Source organism: Rhinolophus ferrumequinum, chromosome 3 (genome assembly GCF_004115265.2).
Source record: "Rhinolophus ferrumequinum isolate MPI-CBG mRhiFer1 chromosome 3, mRhiFer1_v1.p, whole genome shotgun sequence".
In the NCBI taxonomy this organism is placed as follows: domain Eukaryota; kingdom Metazoa; phylum Chordata; class Mammalia; order Chiroptera; family Rhinolophidae; genus Rhinolophus; species Rhinolophus ferrumequinum.
Genome location: NC_046286.1, coordinates 43,552,970 through 43,580,901, shown reverse-complemented (window position 1 = coordinate 43,580,901; position 27,932 = coordinate 43,552,970). Strand labels below are relative to the sequence as shown.

Here is a 27,932-nt window from a genome sequence, read left to right as displayed (position 1 = left end):
ATTTTCATTTTGCTCAGTATCCCTGGTACCTAGAACAGTGCCTGGCACATAGACAGGCACGCAGGGAATGAATGAATGAATGAATGAATGAATGAATCTATGTTGAGACCTTCAGAGAATGCTACCATCCTGTTTTAGTTTGTCTGGCAAGAAGGAATGAAGACATTCAGCAGAACGCCTCTGAGAAGAAAGGAATGTCTTCTAACACATCAGAAATCTCACAGGATCAGTCATCACATATCTAGAAGGCATGGGATACATTTCAGGGTGTTATGAGGGAAATTATAGGCATGGGATACATTTCAGGGTGTTATGAGGGAAATTATAGGAATTTCATTATCTAGCAATAATAAATGTGCTAGAAATACACATTATACTGTGGGCACCAGGCCACCAAGCCCGGAGACATGGGGCTGGATTAGGGTCCAGGGATCTGAAGGAAGAACTCATGCTGGGCTGCGGGGGCTGTGCTCTTGGAAGAAGCAAGTGTCCCCACACACATTGCTCCACCCCTGCCCAGCTCCTGCCTGAGCGCCTCCACACTCCAGCTGTCCTCTCCAGGAGCTGCTGGAAAGAGCATCAGCCCTGCACCTCCCCTTGCTGTTGCCACCTGGTACAGGGCTCAGGTGGGCTGCTGTCAGAGTCCCGGCAAAGGCGGTGTGATTTCTGGAGCCCTTGTGTCTCTCCACTAACAATTCGTGCTCCTTTTACCTTTTATTGGTGACTATTAAAGCAGGGATAATGTGTTTCTCTAAATCATGCCTGAACTCAGCCGTGCATTCAGAAGGCTCTGCCACCCAGTCTGCGTCCATCTTTCTAGCTTTCGGTCCTTAGCACTGGTGTTCCAGGAAACTGAACTGTCTGCTATTGTGTGATTGTGGCCCCCACGCTCCCCTGTTCTCATGTATTCATTCCAGCAACACCTGCTGAGAACTTCTCACAGGCCGTGCACTGGGCAGAGCAGAGCACTGGATGAGACGGACCGGGTCCCTGCCCTCACGGAGCCTGAGCCAGAGCCTCATGGAGCACATGACTGTCCCCTCTCACTGCCCTTTGTCTCAGGATGCTTCCCACAGCCCTCGAGGAGGCCAAGAGGTTCTTCACCAAGTTTACCTGACCCCCAACTAGGCCCTCACTCCTTTCACTCACTCCACCCCCAGTCCTTCCCCTCCTCCCTGACTGTGTTTATGACTTTTACACCATTTAACTATATTCTATCTTAAATGAACTAAAAAGCCTGTAGATGAAATATAAATTATGGGGACGCATAATTATTCAGTTATTCAACAAATCCACATCTTTATCCAAAGATCCCAAGCTGCCCTCTGTATTGGGTTCTAGATGTTCATTGAAAGGAGTCTCAGGCTCTGTGCTCAGGGTGCTCAGGCCAGTGCAGGACAGAGGCGATAAGGGGGTGGGGGAGGTGCTTTCTAGGGTGCTTGGCCCAGAGCTGGAGAGTCCAACCTGCGGGGGGCGGGCGGCACAGGCTGCAGCGACTCAGCCTCAGCAGCAGCTGGGCCTTGTCGCCCGAGCCCTGCCCACACTGGTTGGTTAGGAGTCAGGCGTCCGGTGCACTCTGTAATTTCCACCCTCTCCTCTTGGCAAAAAAGTGTCAGGAGGCCCAAAGCAGCTGCAGCCCCTGAACCCCAGGGGAGGTCTGCAGGGGGAGAGAGAGAGAGAGAGACTGAGCCAGGCCTGGTGGGTTGGGGAGCAGCCTGAGACTGTCAGTCACAGCCTTCTGGTGGGACCACATCCTCCTTAGTCAGAAGAGCACTTCTAAATCATTTCAAAAGCCAGGGCTTGTATGTCCACAGCCGCCCTCCAGCTCCACAATGACCTCAACAACAGCTATTGACTGTGTGTCACACACTGTGCAAAAGCTTGGTCACCTGTCCACCCCCTGACTGGAGTACCCAACAATCCCCACTTCCTCTCAGTGGAGAGCAGCCAAGCCCCAGCTTGCCCGGCCCCAAGCTGGTGCAGGACCCTCTCTCATTAGGAGCAGCCATGCTGCTCAGAGTCAGGCACAGCGGAGTGTGGGGACAGAGCCCCAGAGAGCAGTTTCCAGGCTCTCAGCCTCACGTGGAGGGGTGCTGGCTCAGGTAGTAGGTGGCTGTCAGCTGTGGCTAGTTGGCCATCAGCTGTAACCAGTTAGCCATTGGCCACTAATATAACTGCTGTGGCTACGCTAGCAGAAAAATGGGGGCTAGCAAGGAGATGGTGGCTGAGCCTGCAAGCGGCGGAGTGTGGATTGCGGACTGCAGAGAGGCGGATTGCAGCTAGCAAATGGGGAGTCGGTCGGTTGGCAGAAAAGCAGACAGCAGGTCACCCGTCATGTGAATCCAGCCTCCAGCGAGACCATAGTGGTATGACTCCCCTACCTATGGCTTTGTGGGTGTTCTTTTTTGGCCTAGCCACATCCTGCGTTCTTATGTGGGGAGCGGGACCAGAGACCCAGCAGGCCGCCCCGTGTGACACGGAGCTTTGTTGTTGTTGCCAATGGACTGGACGTATTGTAACAACAACAATAAATACATTACTTTTCTAATTGTTAAGTAATTAGATGCCTTTGATCAGTTAATTCTTAGTGAAAACACTTGTGTCTGCTAGCTCCCAGTTTCTGTACTTTTTCTTCAAATATGGAAAAGGAAATTAATTTGGATTTGGATAATGTAGAACAAAACGTCTTTTTTGTTCTCATTGCCAAAGTGTTTCAGTGAAAATGTTCCTATAAAACTGGCTCGAAAATATTTCTTGGATGATCTTAGGATTATATATGAATGTATGTGTATAAGTAGATAGATATATAGATATAGCTGATATATATCTGCATATATATATGTAAATATATATATGTACATATATTTCATCAGACCATTCAAAAATATACATATATGTCCCAGAAAGCCAGATACAATCAAGTCATTAAAACTACAAGAGATAAATTACACAAAGGAAGAAAGGAGCGTGAGATAGACCTGTAATAATCAACTAGAAAAAGGAGAGATTGGGTAAATTGAGGCAACACCCGGGGTCCAGGTGCCCTGGCTGCACAGTGAGAGGGGCAATGAGTTATGTGGTCCTCCTCCAGTGAATGACTCAGCACTGTTTGGTTCTGGATATAAATGAGCTTCTCTTCCAATTTTGAATTCACAGAATTAAACAAAGACACTGTTTATGTCAACAAAGAATTTCACTGAGCAGAAGAGTGGATGTCTTTAAGAAGTAACTTAGAACAATGTGGAAGCCACCAGACTGGTTTTATCAATGATGTCATCCTAAGTACACCATTTGACCAATACCACATGTTGTTCCCTCTTGTACCTATAGTCCATAAAAATAATGCCAAGCTTGGATTTGGTGCATCTATTTTCAAGCAGTGAGTGCTATAAAAGTAGAAAATACCTGGATTTGAGAGAACAGGGGTTTCTCTTGAAGTGTATCCAACAATTCCCACAACTTCACTACCGACAGTAAGAATTTTATACGGCAAATAAAGTCCTGATATTTGAGATGCTAGCGGCCCCTGTGCTTTAATGTTTGCACTCAGAATTGGAAATTTGGCCTTTTTGAGGAGTGGATTAATCAGACCTTCTGGACCATTATCAAATTCATGATTTCCCAGGGCCTAGTAGAAAAAGAAAAAAGAGAAAAAAAAAATTAGGTTCTCCTGAATTCCCAATAAAAGCATACTTTACAGTAGATTACAGTAGCCCAGTGGCTCCCACATCTGGCCGGGCTCCAGGAGGCTGACTACATGGCTTCTGTCATCCTCGCACCCAGAGATTTGACTCAGTGATCCTGGGGTTGGGCCCAGGGACATCCAGTCATCAGGCTCGTTTGAGAATTGCTCCCTCGGTCCCACACCACCTACGATACTGAAGGTGGCATCAATGGATATAAGAGTCACCTCTGTCACCCACGGTCCTGCCATCCCCAGATCTGGGGCAGGATCAAGAGTCTGCATTCACCAGGTGCCGCTCAGCCTTTCACCTTCTGTTTTCTCTCATAAACTCACATTTAAATCCACTAACCCAATCGTTTGACCTCTATATGCCAAGAAGAACTGTGAAAATCAACAGGACTTTGGTGAAAGGCGACTGGAAAAGTAGCCTCTCTTCAGTCATCACATGTCTGCATCTCCTTGGTCATGATTCCCTTATGTTGTGGAATTGTTTCTTGCCAAGGAATCTGTGGTTTCTAATTCTTCTGGGGAAATGAAGACCCCCAAATGCAAGCAGTCTCTGTATTTTACAGGGTGGCCCTGGTTTCTTCCTCTGTCAGCTCTGGGCCACCCTGTGTTTCATTCCCAGCTGTTTCCTATCTGAGGAAGAACAGGATGGTGAAATGATCATACCACCGTCAGCAGGTTCCAGACGTGCTCTGAGCAAAGGGCTTTGTCAAGAGCTGGTATGGTTAATGCAACCCTTGCCTCCCACCTTTTCTGCTCTTTCCCATTCCGCAGTGCTCTGGCAGTGGCTACTGGGTGCAAAACAACCATTTTGACATCTGGCAGCTTCCCCTCCCCACTCCCGAGTAATACTGACAATATACGACATGCCAGCCACCTCTCCTGAAAAGCCTTCTCCCCCTTTCTCCACTGGCTTCCTGGAATTAGCCTGTCTCCTCTAATCACCTACCTATCTGCTCTGGCTACTAAGGGTGTTTTGCTAACTTAGTATTTAAACAAGTGAGTCTCAGACACTCTAAATACCACACCTGATTTTGCTTTACTATGGGGTCATCTGGGAACAGACTTGGAAATGCTAGCTGGTGACCCCCCCCTTGTTTTCTGATAGCCCCCACTCTTCATTCCTAGCATACTCCACAGTCTCAGGGCATGTTTGTGGGGTCCTCGCCAGACTGAGTCCTGCCACCTCCACCTTGCTCCCAGTGGTAGCCCCTTGCCTGCCACACAGACACGCCTTGAGCACATTAATCTCAAAGGATTGTCGACTATGTCCTGAAGTGTATATGTTTACACAGAGAAAGCCACACAATGTCTTCACATTCCCATGTTCCTGCCTCCCCAATTAAACTCAGAATTTCTGAAGCTGTCTTTTCCCCCATATCTGAGTATCTACTTATTTTCACCTCTTTCTCTTACTTATTACTTCCTTCTTAAAGTCTGACCCAGTCTTGGATAATTGCCTTTTTTCTCTTCTATTCTAAGAATACCATTGTGTCTTCCTATGGTGAAATAAGTCCCCCTTATGGGATTTCAATAGCTATCTTAACAGGAACGTTGGTTTAAATGATTGTTTCTATAGCTCCTCACGAAAAACTACCCAGTGTGTCAGCCACCTTGCAGTTTACCAACAGCATTGTATTGCTGGCATTTGGCAATAGCTGAAGTTATGTTTTTCATTTATTCCACGTTGGCCCAAGCTGCCGCCATCTACCTAGTCAACGAAGCCAGAGACCATGGAGCAGCCAAATCCTTCCCACTCACTTCCTGTCCCTCCCCTTCCAACAGCATCCCTCCCCTTGCCTGTCCATCCCACTGCTACTACCTGTGTAGTCTTTGTCTTCCTCTCTGGACTATTGCAACAGCAACCTGACTGGGCTTTCAGCTATCGTCATTCTCATCTCTAAACCATCCTGTATAAAGCTGCCAGAACAGTACTTCTGAAGTGCAAATCTGATTAGTCAACTTTGACCTTATGGTCCTACAGAGGCTCTTCACTGCCTTTGTGATAAAATTAGATCTGGTCTCACCCTCCCCTCCAGCCTCATTTCCGACACCCACCCCCTAATGTGTGAGGCAACCAGGCAGGGCTGGCTTCTCAGCTCATGTCAGTGACCTGGGCACATTTTGAAACCACAGCTCCCTCTGGAAGGGCAGTGAGTGAACAGAACAAAAGTTGTAATTTAAAAAATGAGCCAGCATTTGCTAAGCACTTGCTGCAATGCCTGCATCATGGAAAGTGATTTCATATAGAAAACCTGGTTGCATGCTGTGAGGCTGGTATTCTAACTACTCTCATTTTACAGATGAGAAAAACTGAGATTGGGAGACATTAAATGAATTGTTCAAGGTCACACAATTAGTAAGTGGTGGAGCTGGGACTAGAACCACTTCTCCTTGACTCCAACCTTCTTAAGCTCGATGCCTGGATGTAAAGGGCATTAGGCCTGGTAAATAGTGAGCAGTCAAAACCAAATCCCAACTACTTGCAGTTTTCGGTGCTCTCACTTATCTCTGTCCCTTTACATAGGACAGATCAACGATGATTGATCAATCGATAAGTAGGTAGAACAGAACGTTCCTTTTCCATGCCATGCCTTCACTATCTTACTCAACTCTGCTTTAGCCGCTGAAGTCTGATGATCCTTCTAGAAGACAGATTTCCCAAGAACCCTTTGTCACTTTGAGCCTTACAGCTGCCAAACCGTTTGTTCCCTTGCGCTCTTCCCAGGATTTCACAAGGGAGTGCCTCGGCAAACTGAGGCCTGATGGAGAGATACCAGAAAAGCTCTTTTGAGGGGAAGGCTCAGCAAACTGAGACCCGATGGGACAGCAAACTGTCCCTCCCCTTCAATGGCTTCCTTGGAGATATGCTTGTGTGAAGGCAAAGTTCAGGCTGGAATACAATGGGAACTTTTGGAAAGATAGCCAGCAGGCTACTAACACACAGATCTTGAGATTAACAAGCTTTTACCTCTTTAGAAGTTTACCAATAAAAACTACGCGTGGGCCTGATTCGAGGCCCCATCCTTGAGGCTGGAGTCCCTTGGCCCCACTTGCGCCACCCTTCTTGCTCCCCAAAACCCTCGTCTCGTGCTGGACATGACACAGAGGAGTGTCCTTCCTCTGCTCTGATGGTCACCTCCGTGCAGCCCTAGCAGACCCTGCACCTGCCCAATGAGCCCAGCACAGTCCCTGAAGCAGAGCAGGGACACAGCGTCGAATGAAGAAACGAATAGCAAAAGAATCTCTAACAAACTTCTTTCTTCTAGACACAGCCTCAGAAATTCATGCAGAAAAATTCCTTTGTAAATACTTATTTTCTGTAAAAACTCATGCTTTCATTTCCCCATCGTGACTTCCTCCTACGTGTTTCTCTCCCACAGCACTTATTACAACTTCCATGATTCCAAAGCTGTTCAGAAGGAGGGTTGTGCCACACTGCTGGCATATAGCAGGTGCTCCAGGAACGTGTTAAACACGTTATTCATTTCTGTTCTTTTTATTAATAACATGAAAATACCTCAGGAAGAGTCTGCCCAAGAGAAGAACTTCGAGCAGTAAAAGACAGAACATAACAGAGCAGATAATTGTTCCACGTTCCTTTACATCTTACAGTGCATTTGTAGCACAAGCATAAGGGAATTTAAAAATTCATACGCCGCAGTACTCTGCCTTTTTTTGTGCTCTCTGAAAATTCCCATCCACCTTCCCTTATCTGCGATTGTCAGTTTTTTTTTTTTGCTGCTCTGCTCATAGCTTCCCTCATGCCTTTAACAACTAATCCTGATCTGAGCTAAACTTACTTGCCACTTAACTGCTGTAATCTTCACATCAGGCAAGTGACTTCCCTGACCCTACTCATATTCTCTCTCTCTCTCTCTCTCTCTCTCTCTCTCTCTCTCTCTCTCTCTCTCTCTTCCTTTCCAAACATTTCATTTCTACTATTGGGTTCATTCACTAACTCTATTCATTCACCAATTCTAGCCCTGTGACAATGTTGTATATTTTTGCTACAAACACTAAATTTCACTGTCTTACCCCTTCCTCTGTCCAGGGCAGATGCCAATGCACTTTTGTATAATTTAAGAGAGTTGAGACTCACAAAATAACCTTCTTCAGTATCTCCAACACCAGGATCCTAGAAACATAACGTGAACAGCTGGTCTAGCCCCAGCTCCCCGTCCTCACTGCTTTCTTTGTGCAGGAGAAGCCCAAAATACTGTTAAAAAAAAATCCAGACCTGTTGATTTTATATGAAAGAAACTTTCTACACTTTCCATCTAGTCCAGCCAGCCCAGTGTTTTCGACCTTGGAAAGACCAGAAATATTTAAAAACAAATGAAAATGTAAGGACAAGAGGAGATTTGCTTCTTCTCTAACTCAGAATCCTGTTATTAAATGAACTCCGACAACTACAATCTGATATTGCAACACCTTCTGCAGGTATTGGTTAATATTTACATTTGATGTGGATAGTTTGTGAAAGTCCACTGGCATTGGAGAAACTCTCTGTTGACTGTGGATAAGGCCCAGGAGGCTTCTGAGGTCATATGAATTGGTAATGGAAGAATGAAGATGTTCTAAGACTTCTGACTCGAAGTTTCTTGTTTTGATTATTAAAAATACCCTGCCATTAGAAGTGAGGGAAAGCTTGTGTCTAAACTTCGGTTTGAAATTCTCATGAATTCTGAACACAGGGCAAAGTCTACCTTCCCTTTGGGGATTAGCAATTTCCTTACTTAGACAACTTTTCAGGTAATTGTGAGGTGATCATATCTCTAATCATTTATTTCCAATGCACTGTATGCTAAAACTAATTTAACCTAACATTCAATTATCATCTCTTGGATACCAAATTAAATGGAAGGTACCTAATATCTATGCAAGTTGAAGTGCAAACAAACGCATGATGTCATAATGTCACTCTCGCCCATACCTTCAGTATCTCCAGCACCAGAATCATGGAAATATAATGTCCATGGCAGATGCTGATGAATTGATTCAGTCTTTGCAGGAAGTTACTGTCAAACAACTAGAGACCGACACTTGAGATAAAATTGTTTTTCATGCTTGCACTACAATAATAATTACAAGTGTGGTATCTCTTTGTTGACTTTGAACAACGTAAAACATGTCTTCAGTGAGTAACAAATGCTGGAGGTAATATTTTCAAATAACGATGAAAGAATCCTTTATGACTTTTCTCTCTTTATTATGGTTTATTCCATGACTAGTGTAGATGGGATCTGCAACCAGATTCGGTTGTCACACAGTCTGCTACCTGACCACAGTGTCCTCAGCCTGTGTGCCCACTTCCATATTTTTACATTTTCAAAGCTCTTCGTAGGAGGAGCTGCCATTTAATTCATTTCCTCTTTTCACTCATAAACAAATGTTCCCATTGGCATTGAGTAAATGGATAAATAGAAGAAATAGGGAGGACACTCCTCAGGGTGAGCGTAAGAGAAATAAAGCAATTGCTGTGAGAGTAGGTCAGTGGTGGGAGCTAACACAGGAAGGGGGAGCAAGGCCTGAACCTTGACACTGGTATTTAATCAGGGTCTGCAGGCGGGGACACAGAGGTCAGTGGCCATTCGATGGCCTTCCAGAAAGGCCTCCCATGATTCTGGAATATTTTGTTTTTAAGGAGAAATGCACTTTCTGATTTCTCAAGTTACAATTCATTGGTCAAGGCAATCTCTCTCCCTGTTATTAAACAATATGCATTAATTGACCCCCAAATCCATTAAAAATGTACCTAACATGGGACATACTTCGTAAGTATTTACTGAATGAATGAACAAGTAAATAAATAATTGGTGAAGGAGAAGAAAAAAAAGAAACCGAGAATTAATTTCCAAGACTGGAATTACTGGGCCAGCTGCCATGACAGCCTGTCCCTGGAATTCATGTCATCATGTCTATGTGTGCTGCAATAGGAATAAAAGTTACAAGACACAGTCTCTCTGGCTCTGGTACTGAACTGGTGAAGCGTTCTGTTTGAAAGCCTCTGATGAATGCACACAGCAGCCACAGAGTAATAACTTTAACAGGAAACTGGGCAACAGAAAGCAAGCGAGCCGCAAAGCCCTGAGAGCTGAAAAAGCCTCACAGGCCAAGAACCTGTTAGACCTTGCTGATGACAGAGCCTGCATTCTCAACTGGGAAAACATCCCCAAATAAATAAGGCTGCGAGGAGGTCACAGTGGCCCAGCTCTGATGAGCTCCTGATTCTTGGTTAGTTTGCCTTGACCTGCAGCAGAATTTTTATTCCCAGTGTTACCAGAAAATTTATAGTTTTTCCAAGTTTCGATATGGCTCTTCTCCCTCTCCATTTCAGGCCTGCCGGCTTGAAACCTGGCCAGGTGAGTTAAAGACACTGTGAAAATGCATGGGCCGGGGAGGGGCCCCCTGGGACCGAGGCCTGGAGCGCTTTCCTGTTTCTTGTCTTAAGAGACACTAGATGGAACTTTCTGGGAGTGAGCTGACGGTCACTGCCCTTTCTCCCTGAACCCTCCCCATTGCTCCCCATTCCTCCCTATCTGCTGGCCAGGTGGGACACTGGCAGAGAAGGACACTTACTTCCGGTAACCCATGAAAGAGACACTAGTGAGGATGCATGTGGTCCCAGGTGTTGGGAAAGAGTCTTCACCATGGAGAAACACCTGGACAAGCAGTGAAACACCTGGGCAGTTCTACCCTTCTCACCTTTGCCCTCCCCTCATGGCCAACCAGCCTTGAAGTCCTGTTGCTTCTGCTCCCGTATCATCCCCTCAAGTGGTTTCCACCACATTCCACTGCTCCACTCTGTTTCAGCACTTCTCACCCAGCCCTTTCCAGAATCTTCTAGCAGGTCTCCTGGCTACCAGGTTTGCACATCTCCCACCCAGGCCACCGGACTGCCCTTTCCCAAACATCCAACATGCTTCCTGCTTCAAGTGTCTCCAAGGCTTCCCACCTCCCCGCTTGCAGCTGAATCACAGTCCTGACTCCTTGGATACCGTGCAAGCCCTTCCCTGAGCTGCCTAATTTTTTCTGCCAAACTTCAGATGCCTGGAGTTCCAGGAACACTAAAGCACCCACATGCAACGAGCTGCCCCAGAAGTGTGACTTCCTTGAGAAACCTTCCGTGACAGCTCCACAATAGAGGCCCACCTCTCTGCTGTGTGTCTGTCATGTCATACCTTGCACGCACATCTCTGACAGCACCCGTCCTCACTATGACTGTCTGTCCTCACATCTTTCTTTATCCCAGAGGCAGGAGTGGTTTCGACTGTCATTGTTTCCTCGGTGACATCACCAGTGCTCAGCAGATGTGAAGGGATAATAAAACCACTCACTCCTCCTGTTCCCTTTAAATGGGCTCTAGTTTACTCTATAATTTGATAAACTAAACTTTTCAAAATAAGGCAGGACATAAAAACAAACCCAGTAACGTAGTTAAGAAATATCTTAGTTATAAAATGACAGAAACCAAGTGCTTGGAAGCAGGTGAAAAGATTAGTCAACTGCATCACGATTCATGGCCCGACCCTCTGGCAGCGCTTCTCAGGGCAATTGGGCCTGGTTCTCTTCATTTCCTGTATTTTTATTTATATTTCTACTAATATCTTACTGGCACTTGTTTGTGAATGGAATAGATATATTTTTTCAAATGTATGCTGAACTGTTCGGTGTGTGTGTATACATGTGAAGATCATTTAGATTTCATGATGGCAGTTTGGGAGAAAATGGAACTTTTTGAAAAGTCTCTTCTGTTGGAAATACGCTATGGAGACCAATTATTTGGTTTATCAAAGAACACCCCTAAAAATCATCAGTGAATTTGACATAAGAGAATTTCAAGAAAGATTTTTTTAAAAGACAAAAAAACTGACAAAAAGAAATATTAATAGTTAAGACTTTCATGCTTCATGGCCAGGTCCTGTTCACATACTAACTCATTTAATCCCATAATGCAATGAGGTAGGTGCTATTACATGTCCTTTTCATAGGTGGGGAAACTGAGGCACAGAGCTCCCACAACTGGCATGTGGCAGAACAACATAGTAAATCAGGGCATCAGCAGCTAGGGCCTTAACCCCTCTGCCACTGCCGCTGATGTAAACACCTGGAAGGGGTGGGTATTACTCAACAACACTAGTTTCTTACAGGGTTCTAGAGTGCCAAGTAAGGCCACAGTCCCCGCTCTCAGGAAGCTGATAGGACAGACAGAGAAAGAGCTAGACAGAGCGCATCCATCTATCCACCCAGGCGTATGTAAGACGTTTGAGAACCACAGAGGGATGTGAGGGCCCAGCAAAGACACAGGCACACCCTGCCGGTTGAGATCCGAAGCAGCTGAGAGTGAACTTCAGGCCCATGGCGCCAGTCAGAGGAAGCTCACAGGCCAATATCAACTGTATAAACAAGTGGGGGAAGGAAAACATGAGGTCTGAGGTAGTAAAAAAGTGAAGATAAGAGGCTTAAATTTTCTCCTTTGTTAGGAGAAAAACAAAGGAAAGAAGAATTGATTTAAGAGCAGTGTAGTATGCATGATGCAGAAGAAAAGAATCTCTCTTAATCCCCAGATACCAAGTGTGATAATGTAAAAAAGCCAGTTGTCAGAAATTTGCAACACTTGAATTTAGTTTGTCATTCACACACTAGCTCACCCCATGAAGGACTGGAGGTTGCATTCCACCCTATAATCTAAGGTTTAGGGGAGAGCCTGGTGTATTATATGACGGGGCTCGGTTGCTAATTACTCAGGGAGACTCAACAATAGCCTTAGGAGGGGAGGATTACAAATTGTGTTTGATTTGGTTGATACATTTTTGGCACTGTGGACCACTTCTGGTGTTGGGATGTACTCCATCCCCCAGTCCTGGGCCAGGGCATGTGAGCCCTGGCAGGTGAAGGTGGTGTCTGATTGAATGGCAGGAAAGATCCCAGGGCTCAACCCAGCTCACCTGCATGTCAATGTTTGTGGAATGAATAATCAAAAAAATACTGAACAGAGAGCATTTCACTTTTTCCCCATCAGATGGAAAAATTTACAAACTCCTTGTACATGCAAAATATGCACATCAATGTTACATTTAGAATTACCTGCTTAACTAATTGGGGTCCAGGCAGGTTTAACTACATCTCTGAGGGGCTAGAGGGCTCCAGCTAATGTTTGGATTATATACCATAGAAGTAATTACTCAAGTGAGGGGAAAAGAAGTGTCAAGAGAATTTTCAAATTCCAGTGATGTGGTTGAAGAAAATAGACATGAAGGAATTTACACAGCGTTCAGATGTATTTGTGAGTGAAATATGAAGAGCTGCCAACTCCGTGGGTGATCTGTTTGGCTCTTTCCAATTTTCAGTTACGCAAACACACGCTAGACCAACGACACGATGAGCTAAGAAGCTGCCTTTGCTTTCTCCTTCTCGATCTTGAGGTCATTCTCACCCAGCTCAGCTCTCATGCGGAACTCAGAAGGGAATAGAGGAAGCAGAAAAGCTGTGACCACGGCCACAGGATCATATTGCTGAGGGGATCCACAACCCCCAGACACTAGCCACTCCTGAGGTCTGAGCTCTAGAAATAGCTACCAACCTACTTTGCCTTTTAAAAAATACTGTTGGCACCAGGACATCTCTTTCAGGCTTCCCAAACTAGCATTGCTAATCTGTTTTCTTTGAACCTGGCTTTACTATTGAAGATAAAGTAATTCTGAGAGTTTCCTCCATATGAGAATATCATATTCCTTTGCAATAGTTTCCTTTGTAAGCACTTGAATATAAGGTGACTTCTCTTTGCTTAGGGGTTAGTTTTCTGGGGAGGAGAGGAAACATGCTCACTGTCAAATTGGGCATATGTGGTACCTAATGAGGGCCTGCCATTGTGTCTTCTGCAGACCAGATCTTTAGCTTTATAATCCCCATGCACAGGTATTGAATTTCAGTCACTTTTCCTTTGCTTTGCATATCTCCCCTCCTTCATAGGTCTTATCCAGCCTCTCTATGTCATCAAGAAGGGCTCAAATGGGTACTGCCCCTCTATCTACTTAATTGTAAGTTTCACCCTAGCAGGTCTTGTTCGCCGTCCTTAGCACTGAGCACTGAGCCTGGCACATGGAATATTTGTGGACTGACTGAATAAATGAGACGCAAAGACAGTAGGCTTGGAACTAGGCTCATCATCCTCCCACTTCTTAGGCCATCATTTTCTATTACTAATAGAGTAACACTCCATCCAGAATCCTGGGACCCTTTTTATCTGGAAACAGTAGCCACCTGGAGGTACCTGGGAGAAGACCCAAGCCATCTCTCCACAAGGAAATAGCTGCCATGAAAGTAACTGTGAAGGAGAAGTAAGAGAACTGTCAAGCAAATAGACTTGTGTGTAAAATTAAGTCCCTGGACAAACCAAGTTATGTTGGCAGATTAGAAGCAAGTTGGAGGGCTGGACAGGGGATGAGGTACTGAGAAATGACATGCAACAGACCACCTTTTCCAATTCTCCCATCTTATAGATAAGGAATACGCTGCCCAAACTACATAGCTAATGAGTTGGAAGAGGCAAACCATAAAACTCGGGTGTCCTGACGTCCCATCCAAACCCCTTTCCACTGCCCCTGTCTGCCACAGCCACATAGGGTCCAATCATGTCCAGTGAGCCCTGGAAAAGCCTTTAGATTGTATTTCTGTGCTGCACGTAGCAGGTGTCAGCTGTAAGGGGGTAAGTTTGAGTAGAAGAATCTGTGTTCCTGTGTAGAAAGAAGTGTCAAAGCCTGCTGACTCTCATGGTGCCTCCTGCTTGAACTTTCTTAGTCATCTCTCGACTACATCCACTCTTGGGCCACTCGTTGCTCTGCCACATGCTAGTTGTGGGAGCTCTGTGCCTCAGTTTCCCCATCTATGAAAAGGACATATAATAGCACCTACCTCATTGCATTATAGGATTAAATGAGTTTAATATGTCAACAGGGCCTGGCCATGAAGCACGAAAGTCTTCACCAGATTAAACAACCTGCTCACAGCTCATAGATTCTGAGTGGCAGAGAAGGGACTTAATCCCAGACAGAGTTAGCCGGGAGTTCACCCTCTGAGCCCTAGGCCATACTGCTCACAAGAAACTGGTTCTCCTGGATTGGGCCTTTCTTCCCTCATCACCACAGTTCAGTCCTTAGCATCTCACACCTACACTGCTGCCCTGCCTGTTCTCTCAGCCTTTTCTGCCATGTCTTCCCCTTCCCGTCCATTTCTGGCTCATCTTCCAAAACAGATTCCTCTACATTGCTGAGAAGTTTTTGCTCACACTAACCAATTCTCCAGTTCTCTGAAGATACCCAATTATTGGGTGTCCAATAATTCAATTCTGATACTGTCTACCTGGAGTGAGCATCAGATCCCACAAGGTAAGGACTCAGCCCCACAAGCCTGCCCCCACTTCAGATGACACCCTTCAGAAGATGGCCCACTTCAGAAGGCCACCTGCACTTCTGACCAACCAGCTATCAAACCTCCACAAGTTTGATAATTTGCTAGCATGACTGACGGAACTGAGGAGAGTGTTTTAGTTACTGATGTACCATAAAGGATACAATTCAGGAACAGCCAAATGGAAGACACGCCTAGGGCAAGGTATGCAGGGAATGAGGTGGGTGAGTGGGGTTTCCATGCCCTCTCTGGGCACGCCACCCTCCCAGCACCTCAATGTGTTCACTAACTCAACAGCTCTCTGAACCTCATCACTCAGGGATTTTTAATCATTTCACTACATAAGCTTGATTTATTAAATCATTGGCTATTGGTAACTGACTCAATCTCGGACCCCTCTCTCCTCCCAGGAGGATGAGGGGAGGCTGAAAGTCCCAACCCTCTAATCATATTAATAGCTTGATCACTGGCCCTCATTCTGAAGTTATCTAGGGATCTCCAGCCATCAGTCATCTTATTACTATACAAAAGACACTCTTAGGAACTGGAGACAAAGACCAAATATTTATTTTTTATTATATCAGAGTTGCTCTTTACCCAGTGGCTCCCATGACAACAGGGAGACCTCAAGCTTTTCCAGGTGGCCTATAAGCTGTACACAACCTTCCCTCCCATGATTCCTGCCACTTGCCATGGTCCAGGCTGGTCCACCTTGCAGATTCCTTCCTTCCTCTGCACCTTTGCCCCATCCTGCCACCCTTTCACTGAATTGAAGTATTTCTAGGCACTGTTTGTTTAGAATGTGAGGAATCCCAGAGATGAGCTGGTTCAAACCTTTTACAGATGAGGAACTAGTGACTCAAAGAAGTGATGACACAGTCCCAGATTATAGATTATGATCTCTCTCAAGCAGAGTGCTAATCCATAATTCGATATCTGAATTTTTGGTGACAAGTACTTGAGATAATAAGCTTCAAGCTAACAAACTCATGTAAACTTTCAAAAGCGGAAACCACAGGCAAAAAGAAAAAGAAAGTTTAACTTGATTATACCCAATGAAGAATTTATGTTCAATGAAAGACGCTACAAAGTTAATAGATATAACAAAGAAGATATTTTCAACATTTAAAGTTGATCACAGATCAATATCCAGAACTTCTGAAAATCAAGAAAAATAGAGCAAACCCAATTAAAAAAAAAAAAAAGAACAAAGGATGTGAACATGCCCTTAGAGAAGAAACTCCAAAAGTCAACAAACATATCAAACGCATTAATTATTAGAAAAATACAAGCGCAAACAATAATGTCATTTTACACCTACTGGAAATTTGGATAATGTTGCAAAGTATGGGTGAGGATACCGGGATTCACATCTGCTAGGGGCTGGCGGAGTAGAGGGCTCCAGTCACTCAGGAAATCAATCTGGCAGTCCTTAGATAAAGTAAGTGTATAAATGCCTGCAACCAACAATTCTGCGCGTGGGTATGGAGCCCAAAGAAATCCTCACAGGTGGGACCTGCAGGAGACTATTTGGAGCAGCTTAGCTGAAAAATTGCAGCACAATCTGATCTCCAAGTGGACCCATCACTAGGGGAGCAGATGGTAAAATCTGTGGAGATCTCTGAGGAGCACGATGCAGAGTATATGTACCATAGGTACATGGTAGACACAGAATGACAGGGATAAATTGTATCGACAACCAGTTTAGGGCAGGAGTAAGAAACAGAATGAGCCTGAGTAACAGGACGAGTTATATAATTTAAAAATGCAAGCACCTAGAATAATAAAGGTTTGAAAGCACATATAGAAACCAAACATTAACATCTAACACGTCAGAATGGTGGCCTATGCAGGAGGTGGGGATCTGACTAGTGGTTCCCTGGGTGAATTAAAGACGGGGGCCATGGTCCCCATCCAACAGCTAAGGCTAAGTCTGCAGTCTTTCAGATAGAAAGTGGGCTCTGGGGCCCGGGCATCTGAAGCAGGACCAGCTAGAGAGGAGGCCGCCCTTCTCTACCGAAGCTATCTCACAGCCCACCCACCTCGATGATGAGAATCCCACCTCTAGAGATAGATCCCTTTGGTTTTGTGCTTTGTGGGGATTCATAAGTTTGCTCAATGAGTAACCATGAAGGATAGTTTAGGCAATGAGATTTAGAAAAGAGGGTGTTTGGGATGGAGGAGGGTGGGAGGCTGGGTCAGGCTGTCAGAATCAGATAAATTGATAGCCAGCAGGGTGCTGGGGAGTTTTACATTTATTATCACATGTTTTATTCACAAAAATCCAACATGGTGGGGTGGGGATTATCCATCCTGTTTCTTATTTTTTATTTAAGATTTTTATTAAAAATATAGTTAACATGCAACATTATATTCGTTTCAGGCTATATAATCCCTAAAGAAGTGATCACCATGGTAAGTCCAGCAACCATCTGACACTGTACCCTGCTATCATAATATTATTGACTACATTCCCCGTGCTGTACATTACATCCCCATGATTTATTTGTTTTATACCGGAAATTTGGACCTCTTATTCCCCTTCACATTTTCTCCCCTTTGTAAATTTATCAACTAGAGTTGACATTCAATATTATTTATATTAATTTCAGGTGTACACCATAGAGGTTAGACATTTGTATAATTTAAGAAATGATCCCCCAACTAGTCTAGTACTCACCGAGCACTACACATAGTTATTACCGTATCATTGACTATATTCCCTATACTCTACTTTACATCCTATGACTATTTTGTTACTAATTTGTTACTTTTTAATCCCTTCATCTTTTTTGCCCTGCTCCTAACCCCCTCTCATCTATCACCTCAACAAATCTAGTGCCCATCTGATACCACATCTAGTTATTACACTATTATTCACCATATTCCTTATGCTACATGCTGCATCCCCATGACTACTTTGTAACAACCAATTAGTACTACTTAATCCCATCCCCCTTTTCATCCACCTCCCCCCACCAAACCTCCTCCCATCTGGGAACCATCAAAATGTTCTCTGTCTCTATGAGTTTATTTCTGTTTTGTCAATTTTATGCTTAGATTCCACATATTGATGAAATCACATTGCATCTGTCTTTCTCTGTCTGATATACTCCACTCAGCACAATACTCTCCAGGTCCATCCACGCCTCCACAGATGACAAGAACACATTCCCTTCCATGGCCAAGCAATATTCCATTGTATATAAGTACCACCTCCTCTTAATCCATTCTCCCATCGATGGACACCCAGGCTGTCTCCACATCTTGGCCATTGTAAACAATGCTGTAGTGAACATATGGATGCACACGTCCCCTAGAAGTAGCATTTTGGGTTTCTTCGGCTAAATACCCAGAAGTGGGATTACTGGATCCTTTATTGTCTTTTCTTTGAGCCTTTGTTTTAAAGTCTATTTTGTCTAGCGTAAGTATTGCCAACCCAGCTTTTTTTTTCTTTTCCATTTTCATGAAATATCTTTTTCCATCCCTTTACTTTCACTCTGTATGTGTCTTTCAATCTGAAGTGGTCTCTTGTAGGCAGCATATGTAAGGATTTTGTTTTCTTATCCATTCAGCCACTCTATGTTTTTGATTGAACCATTTAATCCATTTACATTGAAAGTAATTGTTGATAGGTAAGCACTTATTGTCATTTTATTGTTCATAATTTCAATTTTCTTTTTTTTTTTTTTCCGTCTTGAAGTCCCTCTAACATTCCTTGCAATACTGGTTTGGTGGTGATGAACTCCTTTAGCTTTTTCTTGTCTGGGAAGCTTTTCATGTGTCCTTTGATTTTAAATGATAGCCTTGCTGGGTAGAGTAGTCTTGGTTGTAGGTCCTTGCTTTTCATCACATTGAACATTTTGTGCCAATCCCTTCTGGCCTGCAAAGTTTCTGTTGAGAAATCAGCTGACAGTCTCACTGGAGCTCCCATATAAGTTATTAGTTGCCTTTCTCTCACTGCTTTTAGGATTCTCTCTTTGTCTTTAAACTTTGCCATTTTAATTATAATATGTCTTGGTGTGGGCCTGTTTGGGTTCATCTGTTTGGTACTCTGTGCACTTCCTGGACTAATATGTCTATTTCCTTCACTGGGTTAGGGAAGTTTTCCGTCATGATTTCTTCAAATAGGTTCTCAATCTCTTACTTTCTCTCTTCTCCTTCTGGTACCCCTATGATTCAAATGTTGTTCCACTTGATGTTGTCCCAGAGGTCTCTTAAATATTCCTCATTTTTTTGGATTCTTTTTTCTTTTTGCTGTTCCAATTGTGTGTTTTTTGCTACCGTGTCTTCCAAATCACCGATTCAACCCTCTGCTTCATCTAATCTGCTGGTGATTTATTCTAGTACATTCTTTATTTCAGTTATTGTAGTCCGCACTTGTGACTGGTTCTTTTTTTAATTGTTTCTATGTCCTTTTTTATGCTTGCTATCGCTTTGTTGAAGTTCTCATTAAGTTCCTTGAGCATTCTTATAACCATTGTTTTGAACTCTGTCTCTGGTAGGTTGCTTGCCTCCATTTCATTTGGTTCTTTTTCTGGATTTTTCTCCTGTTCTTTCATTTCTTTGTTTCCTCATTTTGGTTGCCTCTCTATATTTGTTTCTATGTATTAGGTAGATCAGTCTTGGTCAGGTGGTCTTATGTAGTAGGTGTCCTGTGGGGTCCAGTGGCACAGTCTCCCTGTTCACCTGAGCTGGGTGCTCCAGTAAAATCCCTTTTGTGGGTTGTGTGTGCTTTCCTTCCTATTGTAGTTGAGCCTTGATTGCTCTTGATATGTCACTGGATGGGATTGACCTTCAGGCTGATTGCCTTTGGGGTTTGGCCATATCCACAGCTTATGGGCTGCTGTGTAGGGGGTTTGCCCCACTGAATGAAATTTGTCCCAGTGGACTCTGGTGCCTATTTCGACTGCCCTTTGTGTGTGCCACTTGTGGGGCTAATTGGGTGGTGCCCTGCTATAGTCTGAAGCCAACTTCAAAGTATGTCAGTTCTGAGGCCTCTTGGGAGGGGTTCTGGTGCAGGCCCAGGGGCTTCTCTTTTTGGCACCAGTATCCATGCTGGGGAGCCTGGTGTGGGGGGCTGGCGTTCCCTCACTCCTCCAGGGGGAGCCAAGGCATCTAAGGTATCCCTCCTAATTCTCAACCACGACATACAGGTGTGGGGCTCGTTTTGAGTTTCCGCCCTTTGTACCTGTCTCGACGTGGCTTTTTCTTTACATTTTCAGTTGTAGGATTTCTGTTCAGCTAGACTTCAAAGTATGTCTGTTCTGAGGCCTCTTGGGAGGGGTTCTGGTGCACCCACTGCCTGTGACTAGCTGGGGGCTACCTGGTAGGATCTACAAAACAATCCGCAGTTTGCTGTCTGTGCTGGACCTAGAGGTGTGTGGGAGATGCCACGCTGCAAACTGAAGATGGCTGCCATCAGTACTGGGCCTGAGGTGGCTCCACAAAAAGCCAGGACACCCTCAGGCCTGCTGCCACATGCTGGCTCCCTTAAGGTTCAACCACTGATAATGCCTCCTTCAATACTCGAGTTGGGCGACGCAGGATCACCAGGTTGTGGTCACCAGGTTAATGTAAGTTCTAGTTTGGTGTCAGTGCTGAGCCTGGAGCAACTCAGCAAAAGTCTCAGAGCACACTGAGGCCAGTTGCTTCCTTCCTGGGGCCTGCCAGACTTCAATAGTTTTCCAAGAAAGAGAGCAAAAAATGCAGCCGGGACTGGTTATTCTGAGAAAGTGCCTCCAGCTGTGCGCAAGTTGAGTGGGGCATGTTCCCAGTGAGTCAGCAGGGCAGAACAGTGGAGCTCACAAGGCGAATCAGATCCAGATTTGGCCGGAGGGGGCAAGCAAGCTCACCAGAGGAAAGATGGTGCTTGCCTGCCAGCTGCATAAAGGTGGACCCTCATGGGGAAAATGCCAACTGTCCTCCCCCTAAGCCACATACCTCAGGCTGCACCCCTTGCCCAGTTGTCTCCGAGGTGCCCCCCCGTCCCGAGTCACCATCCCTCCGCTGGAGCGCAAGGTGAGTGCTTGCAAGCGAGTGAATCAGTGCACTGACTGTTTAAGAGGACGTTTGTGTTTCTCACAGCCTTCTGTCCCACCTGGATGGTTGGAATCCCCAGTTTTTCACAGCCAGATATTGTTGGGGCTTCTCTTTTCAGCACCAGTATCCAGGCTGGGGAGCCTGGTGTGGGGGGCTGGCGTCCCTCGCTCCTCCAGGGGGAACCAAGGCATCCAAGATATCCCTCCTGATTCTCAACCACTACATGCAGGTGTGGGGCTCATTTTGCGTCTCCGCCTCTCGTACCTGTCTCGACGTGGCTTTTTCTTTACATTTTCAGTCGTAGGATTTCTGTTTAGCTAGACTTCAGATGGTTCTCCAGGTTGATTGTTCTATAATTTAGTTGTAACTTTAATGAGTTCATGGAAGAATGTGGACACAGTGTTTATCTACTCTGCCATCTTGGATCTCTATCCCTCCTGTTTTACAGTTAGGGAACATGAAGTCAGAGAAAGTAACCTGGCCATGCTCACACTGTGAGTGCATCGATACCATCTTCCTACTGTCTTGGGGGACAACCAGTTCTTCCACTGAAACAGCTATACCAACTAATGGCTTTTGACATCTTCTCTCTGGATAGCAGCAGGTGCAGGGGATCTCCAGGCCCACTCGGGGGCCTCCGGAATTATCACAACTGCTCCAGCAGCTCTCACTGGGATGTAACAGGTCTAGAAAGTCTGTACCTCCTTGGAGGCTCTTGCTGGAGGGAACTCCTGGACTTAAGCTAGACTGCATTAATTTCCTCTTTGCCTTCCATACCCTTGAGTCCCGGCTCTTCTAAATAGGTCCAGTTTTTAGTGAACTAAAGATGCCCCTCCACAACTGTTTTCCACCCAGATCTGAATGTTCAGAGCCTGAGATTCAAGATGTGGCATGCAGGTGGGTAGGGTGGGGGAACCTTTATAGCAGAACATTAATAAATACCCCAGGAGTAGCATAATATAAACAAAATGACAGTGAAAAATCTTTGTAAAACAAGAATATGGCAGAGCTCTAGCATATGCTAAAGCATTATAAAAAACTATGTTTTATGCAGGTTAGATCATGTTTGTGAAACTCCAAACTGTGCAGAGTAAGTCCTAATGAGATGTTATTAGGAACGTGGTTATCAACCAGCCTGACCATTGGAGCTCCTCCTTTTCACACCCTGCTAACTATATAAGTAGCTTTTTTTTTTTTCAAGCCCCAGTCCAATTACGTTGGGCAAAATTTAAAAGAAAATAATTCCATCCAACAAAAAGTATTCTAAATGTTCCTGTAACTTGCAGCAGATTGTCCCATCCTCATCCGCAGTCCTGTCATAAACACTTGATGAGGTGATTAACACCAAGAGCTCAATTTGACTTAAAGAGGAAACGTTATTATTAGAGAAAACTAGTAATTTTCCTTTTTCCCCCCTCATCTAAAGGAGTTTATGCAACTGTGGAGAAAAGGGTGTTATGAAAAAAAGTTTACAAAGTTGTGCTTCATACGTGAAATGAAAACAAACTCATGTAAGGTTTATTTCACCCTTCTGGGGGAAAATGGAGACGTAGGCTAGTAACAATTCAATAAATAATTATTCTGCCATTACTGAGTGCAAAGTGTCAGGCAGGTAGAGATGTGGAAATACCATTGCTTAAGACACCACACAGAGTTCTTGAGACCCATGTTTCTACTGTGGATTCCAGAGGCTCATGAGCCCACCAGATAAACTCTGGGACTTAGGGCTCCCTTTGAATTGCTGCCGCTTTAAGTGTTCCTGATAACCTTAAAACCAGCAATCAGAATGGAGAGGAGCTCTCTGCCTTTCTCTCAATTCTCCAAAATGAGTTTTCTTGTTGGGGAAAAAAGAAACTAAACAATTCTACTCTCTTATCACCTTTTCCCATCCTCCTTTCTTCAAGTTTCCAGGGGAAAATTTTTTTTTTTTTTTTAACATTTTTTAAATTAGTTTCAGGTGCACCAAACAATGTACTACTTAGACGTTTATCATTTATGTCCCTCACACAGTGACAGCCCCTCTCCCCCATCCACTACCCCTCTGACATCGCACACAGCCATTGCCTTTCCACTGTCTCTATTCCTAATGCTGTACTCTGCTTCTTGTAAATATATATATTTTGTATATATATTTGTAAATATATATATATCTTGTAAATATATATATATGTATATATATATTTATATATATATTTATATACTTAAATATATATATATATATAAAATTGTAGTTCATATTCATTATTGTTCAACTTTAGCTACAGGTGTACAGTGCAGTGATCAGTCATCTACATCATCCCTGAGGTGGTCTCTCTAATGAGACAAGTGTCCATTGGATACCCTACAAAATCTTTACAACATTATTGATTACATTCCCCAAATTGACTTTCGAATCCAGGGGAAAATTTTTTAACATTGTTCTTTGCTTATCTCTCTGCTGTTCTCATACAAAGTGTATTCTCAGCCCTCTGGATACCAGCCTGGACCACACCTTTCTTTCCCTTCCACATGTGTGGATGTCACAGGTTTCCTTGGACCCTTGCTCTATTCTTTCTCTTCCAAAGCTCCTAAGATTTGTTGTCTCCAGTTGCTCCACAGAATCCCTTTACTGTAGGATTTTACACAGGGTTAAACTTGGGTGGTGGTTTGATTTAAAAAAAAAAAAAAGAGGAAGCAAACTACATATATGTTTTGGTTATACTTATTTATTACTGAGTAACCTCTCTCTGCTCCTTTCCTAAAATTTAGACCAACAAATGAGGCATCACCTTTAACAAAGCATTTGGGAGCTTGGACTTAAATTCTTGCTTGTGTTTTAAGAGTTCCTCATCTTTTAAGTTGTACTCTTCCTAAATCTCAGCTGCCAAACTGATTTTATTGATATGCTTTGAAACCCCAGTGTTTTTAGCACTTTGGTTCTCTCTAGAAGTTTCTTTTTTTTTTTTTTAAATGTACAGAGCAGTGTCTGGTAATAATAAAAAATAACACTTATAGAGGTCATACTATATGGCAGGCAACCCTCTGAGGTAGATACAATTACTAATATTATTCCCATTTTATACAGGCTGGAACTGATGTACACAGAGAGTAAGTAATTTGCATACATAAGGTAGCTGAGCCAGGAATCTAATCTAAGGCTGTGGAGCTTAATAAAGGTCAAGCTCCAGGGTCAAAGGGATCTGGAATACACACTTTTCCCGTCTCCCTCTTTTGGAGCTGGTGACCTCGATAGTGTACTCAACCACTTTGACCCTGAATTTCTCTTCCAATAAAATCGAGATCAAGCATTCTTTGATAGATCGCGTGGTAAATGAGAGAGATGCGTGATAGGTCGACTTGGGTCCCTGGTACTGGATAGTTGCCAATCCTCCCACACACCCCCTCAAGAACCCCCTACCAATGAACCCCCTTATAGGTAGGGCTGGATCCCGTCCTTCTAAATACCCCATCTCACAGTGGGGGTGCAACAACATCAGTATGTTTAAGACGCATCATCCAAAAGACTTCTGTGTCTGCATCCATCTGGCACACTGGCCAGAATCTCGCTTTCTCCTCGTATCTCTCCCTGTCTTAGGCTTGCCACCCCATGGCAGGCCATCTGCTGTTCCGCTACCCTGGCTTTCTCTCTCGCTCCGGACTTCTCCCCCAGAGCTCCCCAGCCTCTCCGGCCGACTTACCATGGCATCATAGCCAAGGGTATTCATGAAGTGCACCACCTCGTGGCCCTTGTACACGGTGAACCAGATCGTGCCCTGGTACTGGTCGCCCGCATCGAGCAGCAGTGTGTGCGGCTCCGTGCGGCGGATCTGCTGCACTTTAGTATAGAGCCGGGCCACGCCGCCCACGCAGCGGCTGGCGTTCATGCACTTGCTGGAGTCCTCGTTGGTCTGCTCCAGTCGGCTGTGCCAGTCGTTGGTGTGCAGGATGGTGAGTTCCCAGGGGGCGGCGGTCAAGGGGCACAGCAGCACGCCCAGTGCGAGGAGCCACAGCACCGGTGTCCCCGCGGCTCCGGCCCTCATGGCTGCTGCGCGTAGAGTGGGTAAGAGTGCAGGCGAGCCAGGCAGCGGTTGCCAGAGGCGGTTAGTGTAGGCGAACGCAGGAGTTGGGCGGGGCGCGCCCGGGGCCGGCCCTCTTCGCCCGGTGGGAGCCCGCAGGTCACCCGATCTGACCCTCCAACGGGTACCGGAGCGACTGGCGGCTGGCACCCGCTCCTGCAGGAACAGTGGGTAGGTTGTTTCCAGCGGAGAGCGGGCACCAGCCACAATCCAGGCCCGACCAGAGAGCCTCGGCGCCCGCAATCCCACTGCTGATGGGCTGCTCTTTCCCGAGAGCGAGGGAGGAGTAGGGGGGTCCACCCCGCGTCAAAGTGCTCGCTGATTTTCGCCTCTTTTGAAGCAAGACTTTTCCTAAAGAGACACGCATGGTTTGTGCCGGACTTGTGTTTGTGCGAGCTCACCACTGGAAAGAGCGGAAAGAGGGCCGAGAAAAGAAGCGGAAAGAAAGATGGGCGAGATGAGGAGAGAGACGCAGAAGAGAGAAGCACTTTGCTTTTTGGGCTGTGGGAACCAAAAACAGATTGTGAGATGTGATCCACTGATGTAGGAATATTTTTCTTATGAGTCCCCAAATGATGTAGATGATGTTGAATCTGCTCGCAGTTTCTGGGTGTAGGTCAGGATCGTGTGTCGTGAGACGGAAGAATGGAAACACAGACCCAGGAGGGGCAAGGAGTTTTAAAAAGAGGATAGTTTATTGAAAGCAAAGAGTCAGAGGTCCCTAGAGGGAGGGGGTCCCAAATGGAGGTGGCCCGTGACTGAGGCAAAAGCTCTTACTTTTATACCTTCCCTTGCCTGTTTGGGGAAGGGGAGCTGTTTGAAGAAGGAAACTGGCGCCTTCTAATGAAATTCGTCTACCAGGTTGGTTCTGCTTGCCCATCCTGAAAGAATTAGCAAAGTAACCCACGCTTATCTATCAGATCTGCTTCATTTGTCAGGCCAAAAGGAATTTTATGATTAACCTCAAGGCCTTGTTACATTTTTTGTCCTGGAGTGAAGGCGTGATTTCAAAACCTGGAGTTTTAGGATATGGCTGTCTTTTGTTTATTCCACCAGGGACCTCCCTGTCGACCTAGGGACATGCTAGCTAACCTGTATCACCACCATTCTATTTCCAGCGATAGAAAGCACTAAGTCTACGTTATTTAGATGCAGAATCTCAGAAGCTAAGTCATTATTCGAATCCAGTTCTGAGTTTATTCACGATTAAACCTTTAGCGATAAAACAGCAGCGGTGCACAGACAGCTATTGGAAGCTAAAAAGCACCATAAGGACTAAAATCAGTAGCTATGAGGACATTATACTGCCTTCTGTTGCTTTTCTAGCCATTTTTTCCTTTCTGTCCTAGTTTTGAGAGTTTAATGTTTTAAGGATGGCATGTTTTAGGACAAAGCTTTTGACAAGGAAGGCAATAAAAGGATGCATACATTAAACAAATGATCATTATAGTAGAATTTAAAATTGCTGCAGTTTTCCCCTCTGTTTAGCAGATTGATTCCTGAGTGCCATCAATAATCTAGCGCTTTGGTTGCTAGATTGGGGTGGATGGGTGAAAAAGGTAAAGGGAATTCGAAAGTGCAAACTGATTTATAAAATTAGTCACAGAGATGTAAAGTACAGCATAGGGAATATAGTCATATAATATGGTACTAGCTGTGTATGGTGCCAGAAGTGTACACACTTACTGTGGTGATCACTTTGTAAGGTTTATAAAGGTCTGATCACTATGTTGTACACCTGAAACCAATATAATATTGTATGTCATCTATAATTAAAAAGTAATAATCTAGCCACTTTGGGAAGGGAAGGAGAAGGGAATTAGTTTGGAGCCCACATTAATCTTGGTGTCCCATGATTTATGCTTTACAGAACAGCATATGTAGTCCTAGCACTTCCAAATGCACCCAGCTAGTCCTGTTTTTTTTTTTTTTTAAACGTTTGGGGATGAAATACACGTAACAAGATTTTACCATTTTAAGCATTTTAAGTGTATAGTTTAGTGGCGTTAAGTATATTTGTATTGTTGTGCAACCATCACCACCATCCAGAACTTTTTATCTTCCCAAACTAAAACTCTGTAGCCAATAAACAATAACTTCTCTTCCCCTCTGTCCCCCAGCCCTTGGCAACCACCGTTCTACTTTCTGTCTCTATGAGTATGAGTACTTCAGGTTTCTCATGTAAGTGGAGTCATACAACATTTCTCCGTTAGTGACTGACTTATTTTATTTGGCATAGTGTCCTCAAGGTTCATCCATGTTGAAGAGTGTGTCAGAAATTCTTTCCTTTTTAAGGCTGAATAATATTCCATTGCATGTATATATCATACCTTGTTTATCCATTCAGCTACTGATGAACACTTGCATTGTTTCCACCTATTGGCTATTGAGAGTAATGCTACTTGAACATGGTGTACAAGTAGCATTACTTGTACAGTCTGTGTCAATTGTAATAAATAATATAAATGGAGCCACTTTAAAATGGAGTTGGAGCTGCCATTCTAGAGGAACTGCCTTGTCTGTCTTACTCCTCAAACCTTGGAATGTGAAAACTGGGCAAAATAACCTTTGGACTGGGCCTATAGCAGACTGTATCCCAAACCACTGTTTGCAAAGATAACAAGAAAACCGATATTATGACTGGAACTGAAGATTAAAAACTTTCTTTAGAATTAGCATCACTATGTTAGCTTATCTGCACCTATAGAAATTCCTTCCTTCAATCGATGCAA

At 44.5% G+C, this 27,932-nt stretch overlaps 1 protein-coding gene across 1 annotated transcript in view; it reads right to left on the bottom strand.

The window, feature by feature from the left end:
* The window catches only part of NT5E (5'-nucleotidase ecto), a 55,703-nt gene extending 30,453 nt beyond the window's left edge, over positions 1-25,250 (bottom strand). The window contains exons 1-2 of the mRNA XM_033101041.1: positions 24,823-25,250; positions 3,406-3,628 (exon numbers count right to left, since the gene is read on the bottom strand). Coding sequence (XP_032956932.1) covers positions 3,406-3,628; positions 24,823-25,164 — 565 coding nt within the window. The 5' untranslated portion in view covers positions 25,165-25,250. The remainder of the gene's footprint in view (positions 1-3,405; positions 3,629-24,822) is intronic.
* Between the last annotated feature and the right edge of the window lie 2,682 nt (positions 25,251-27,932).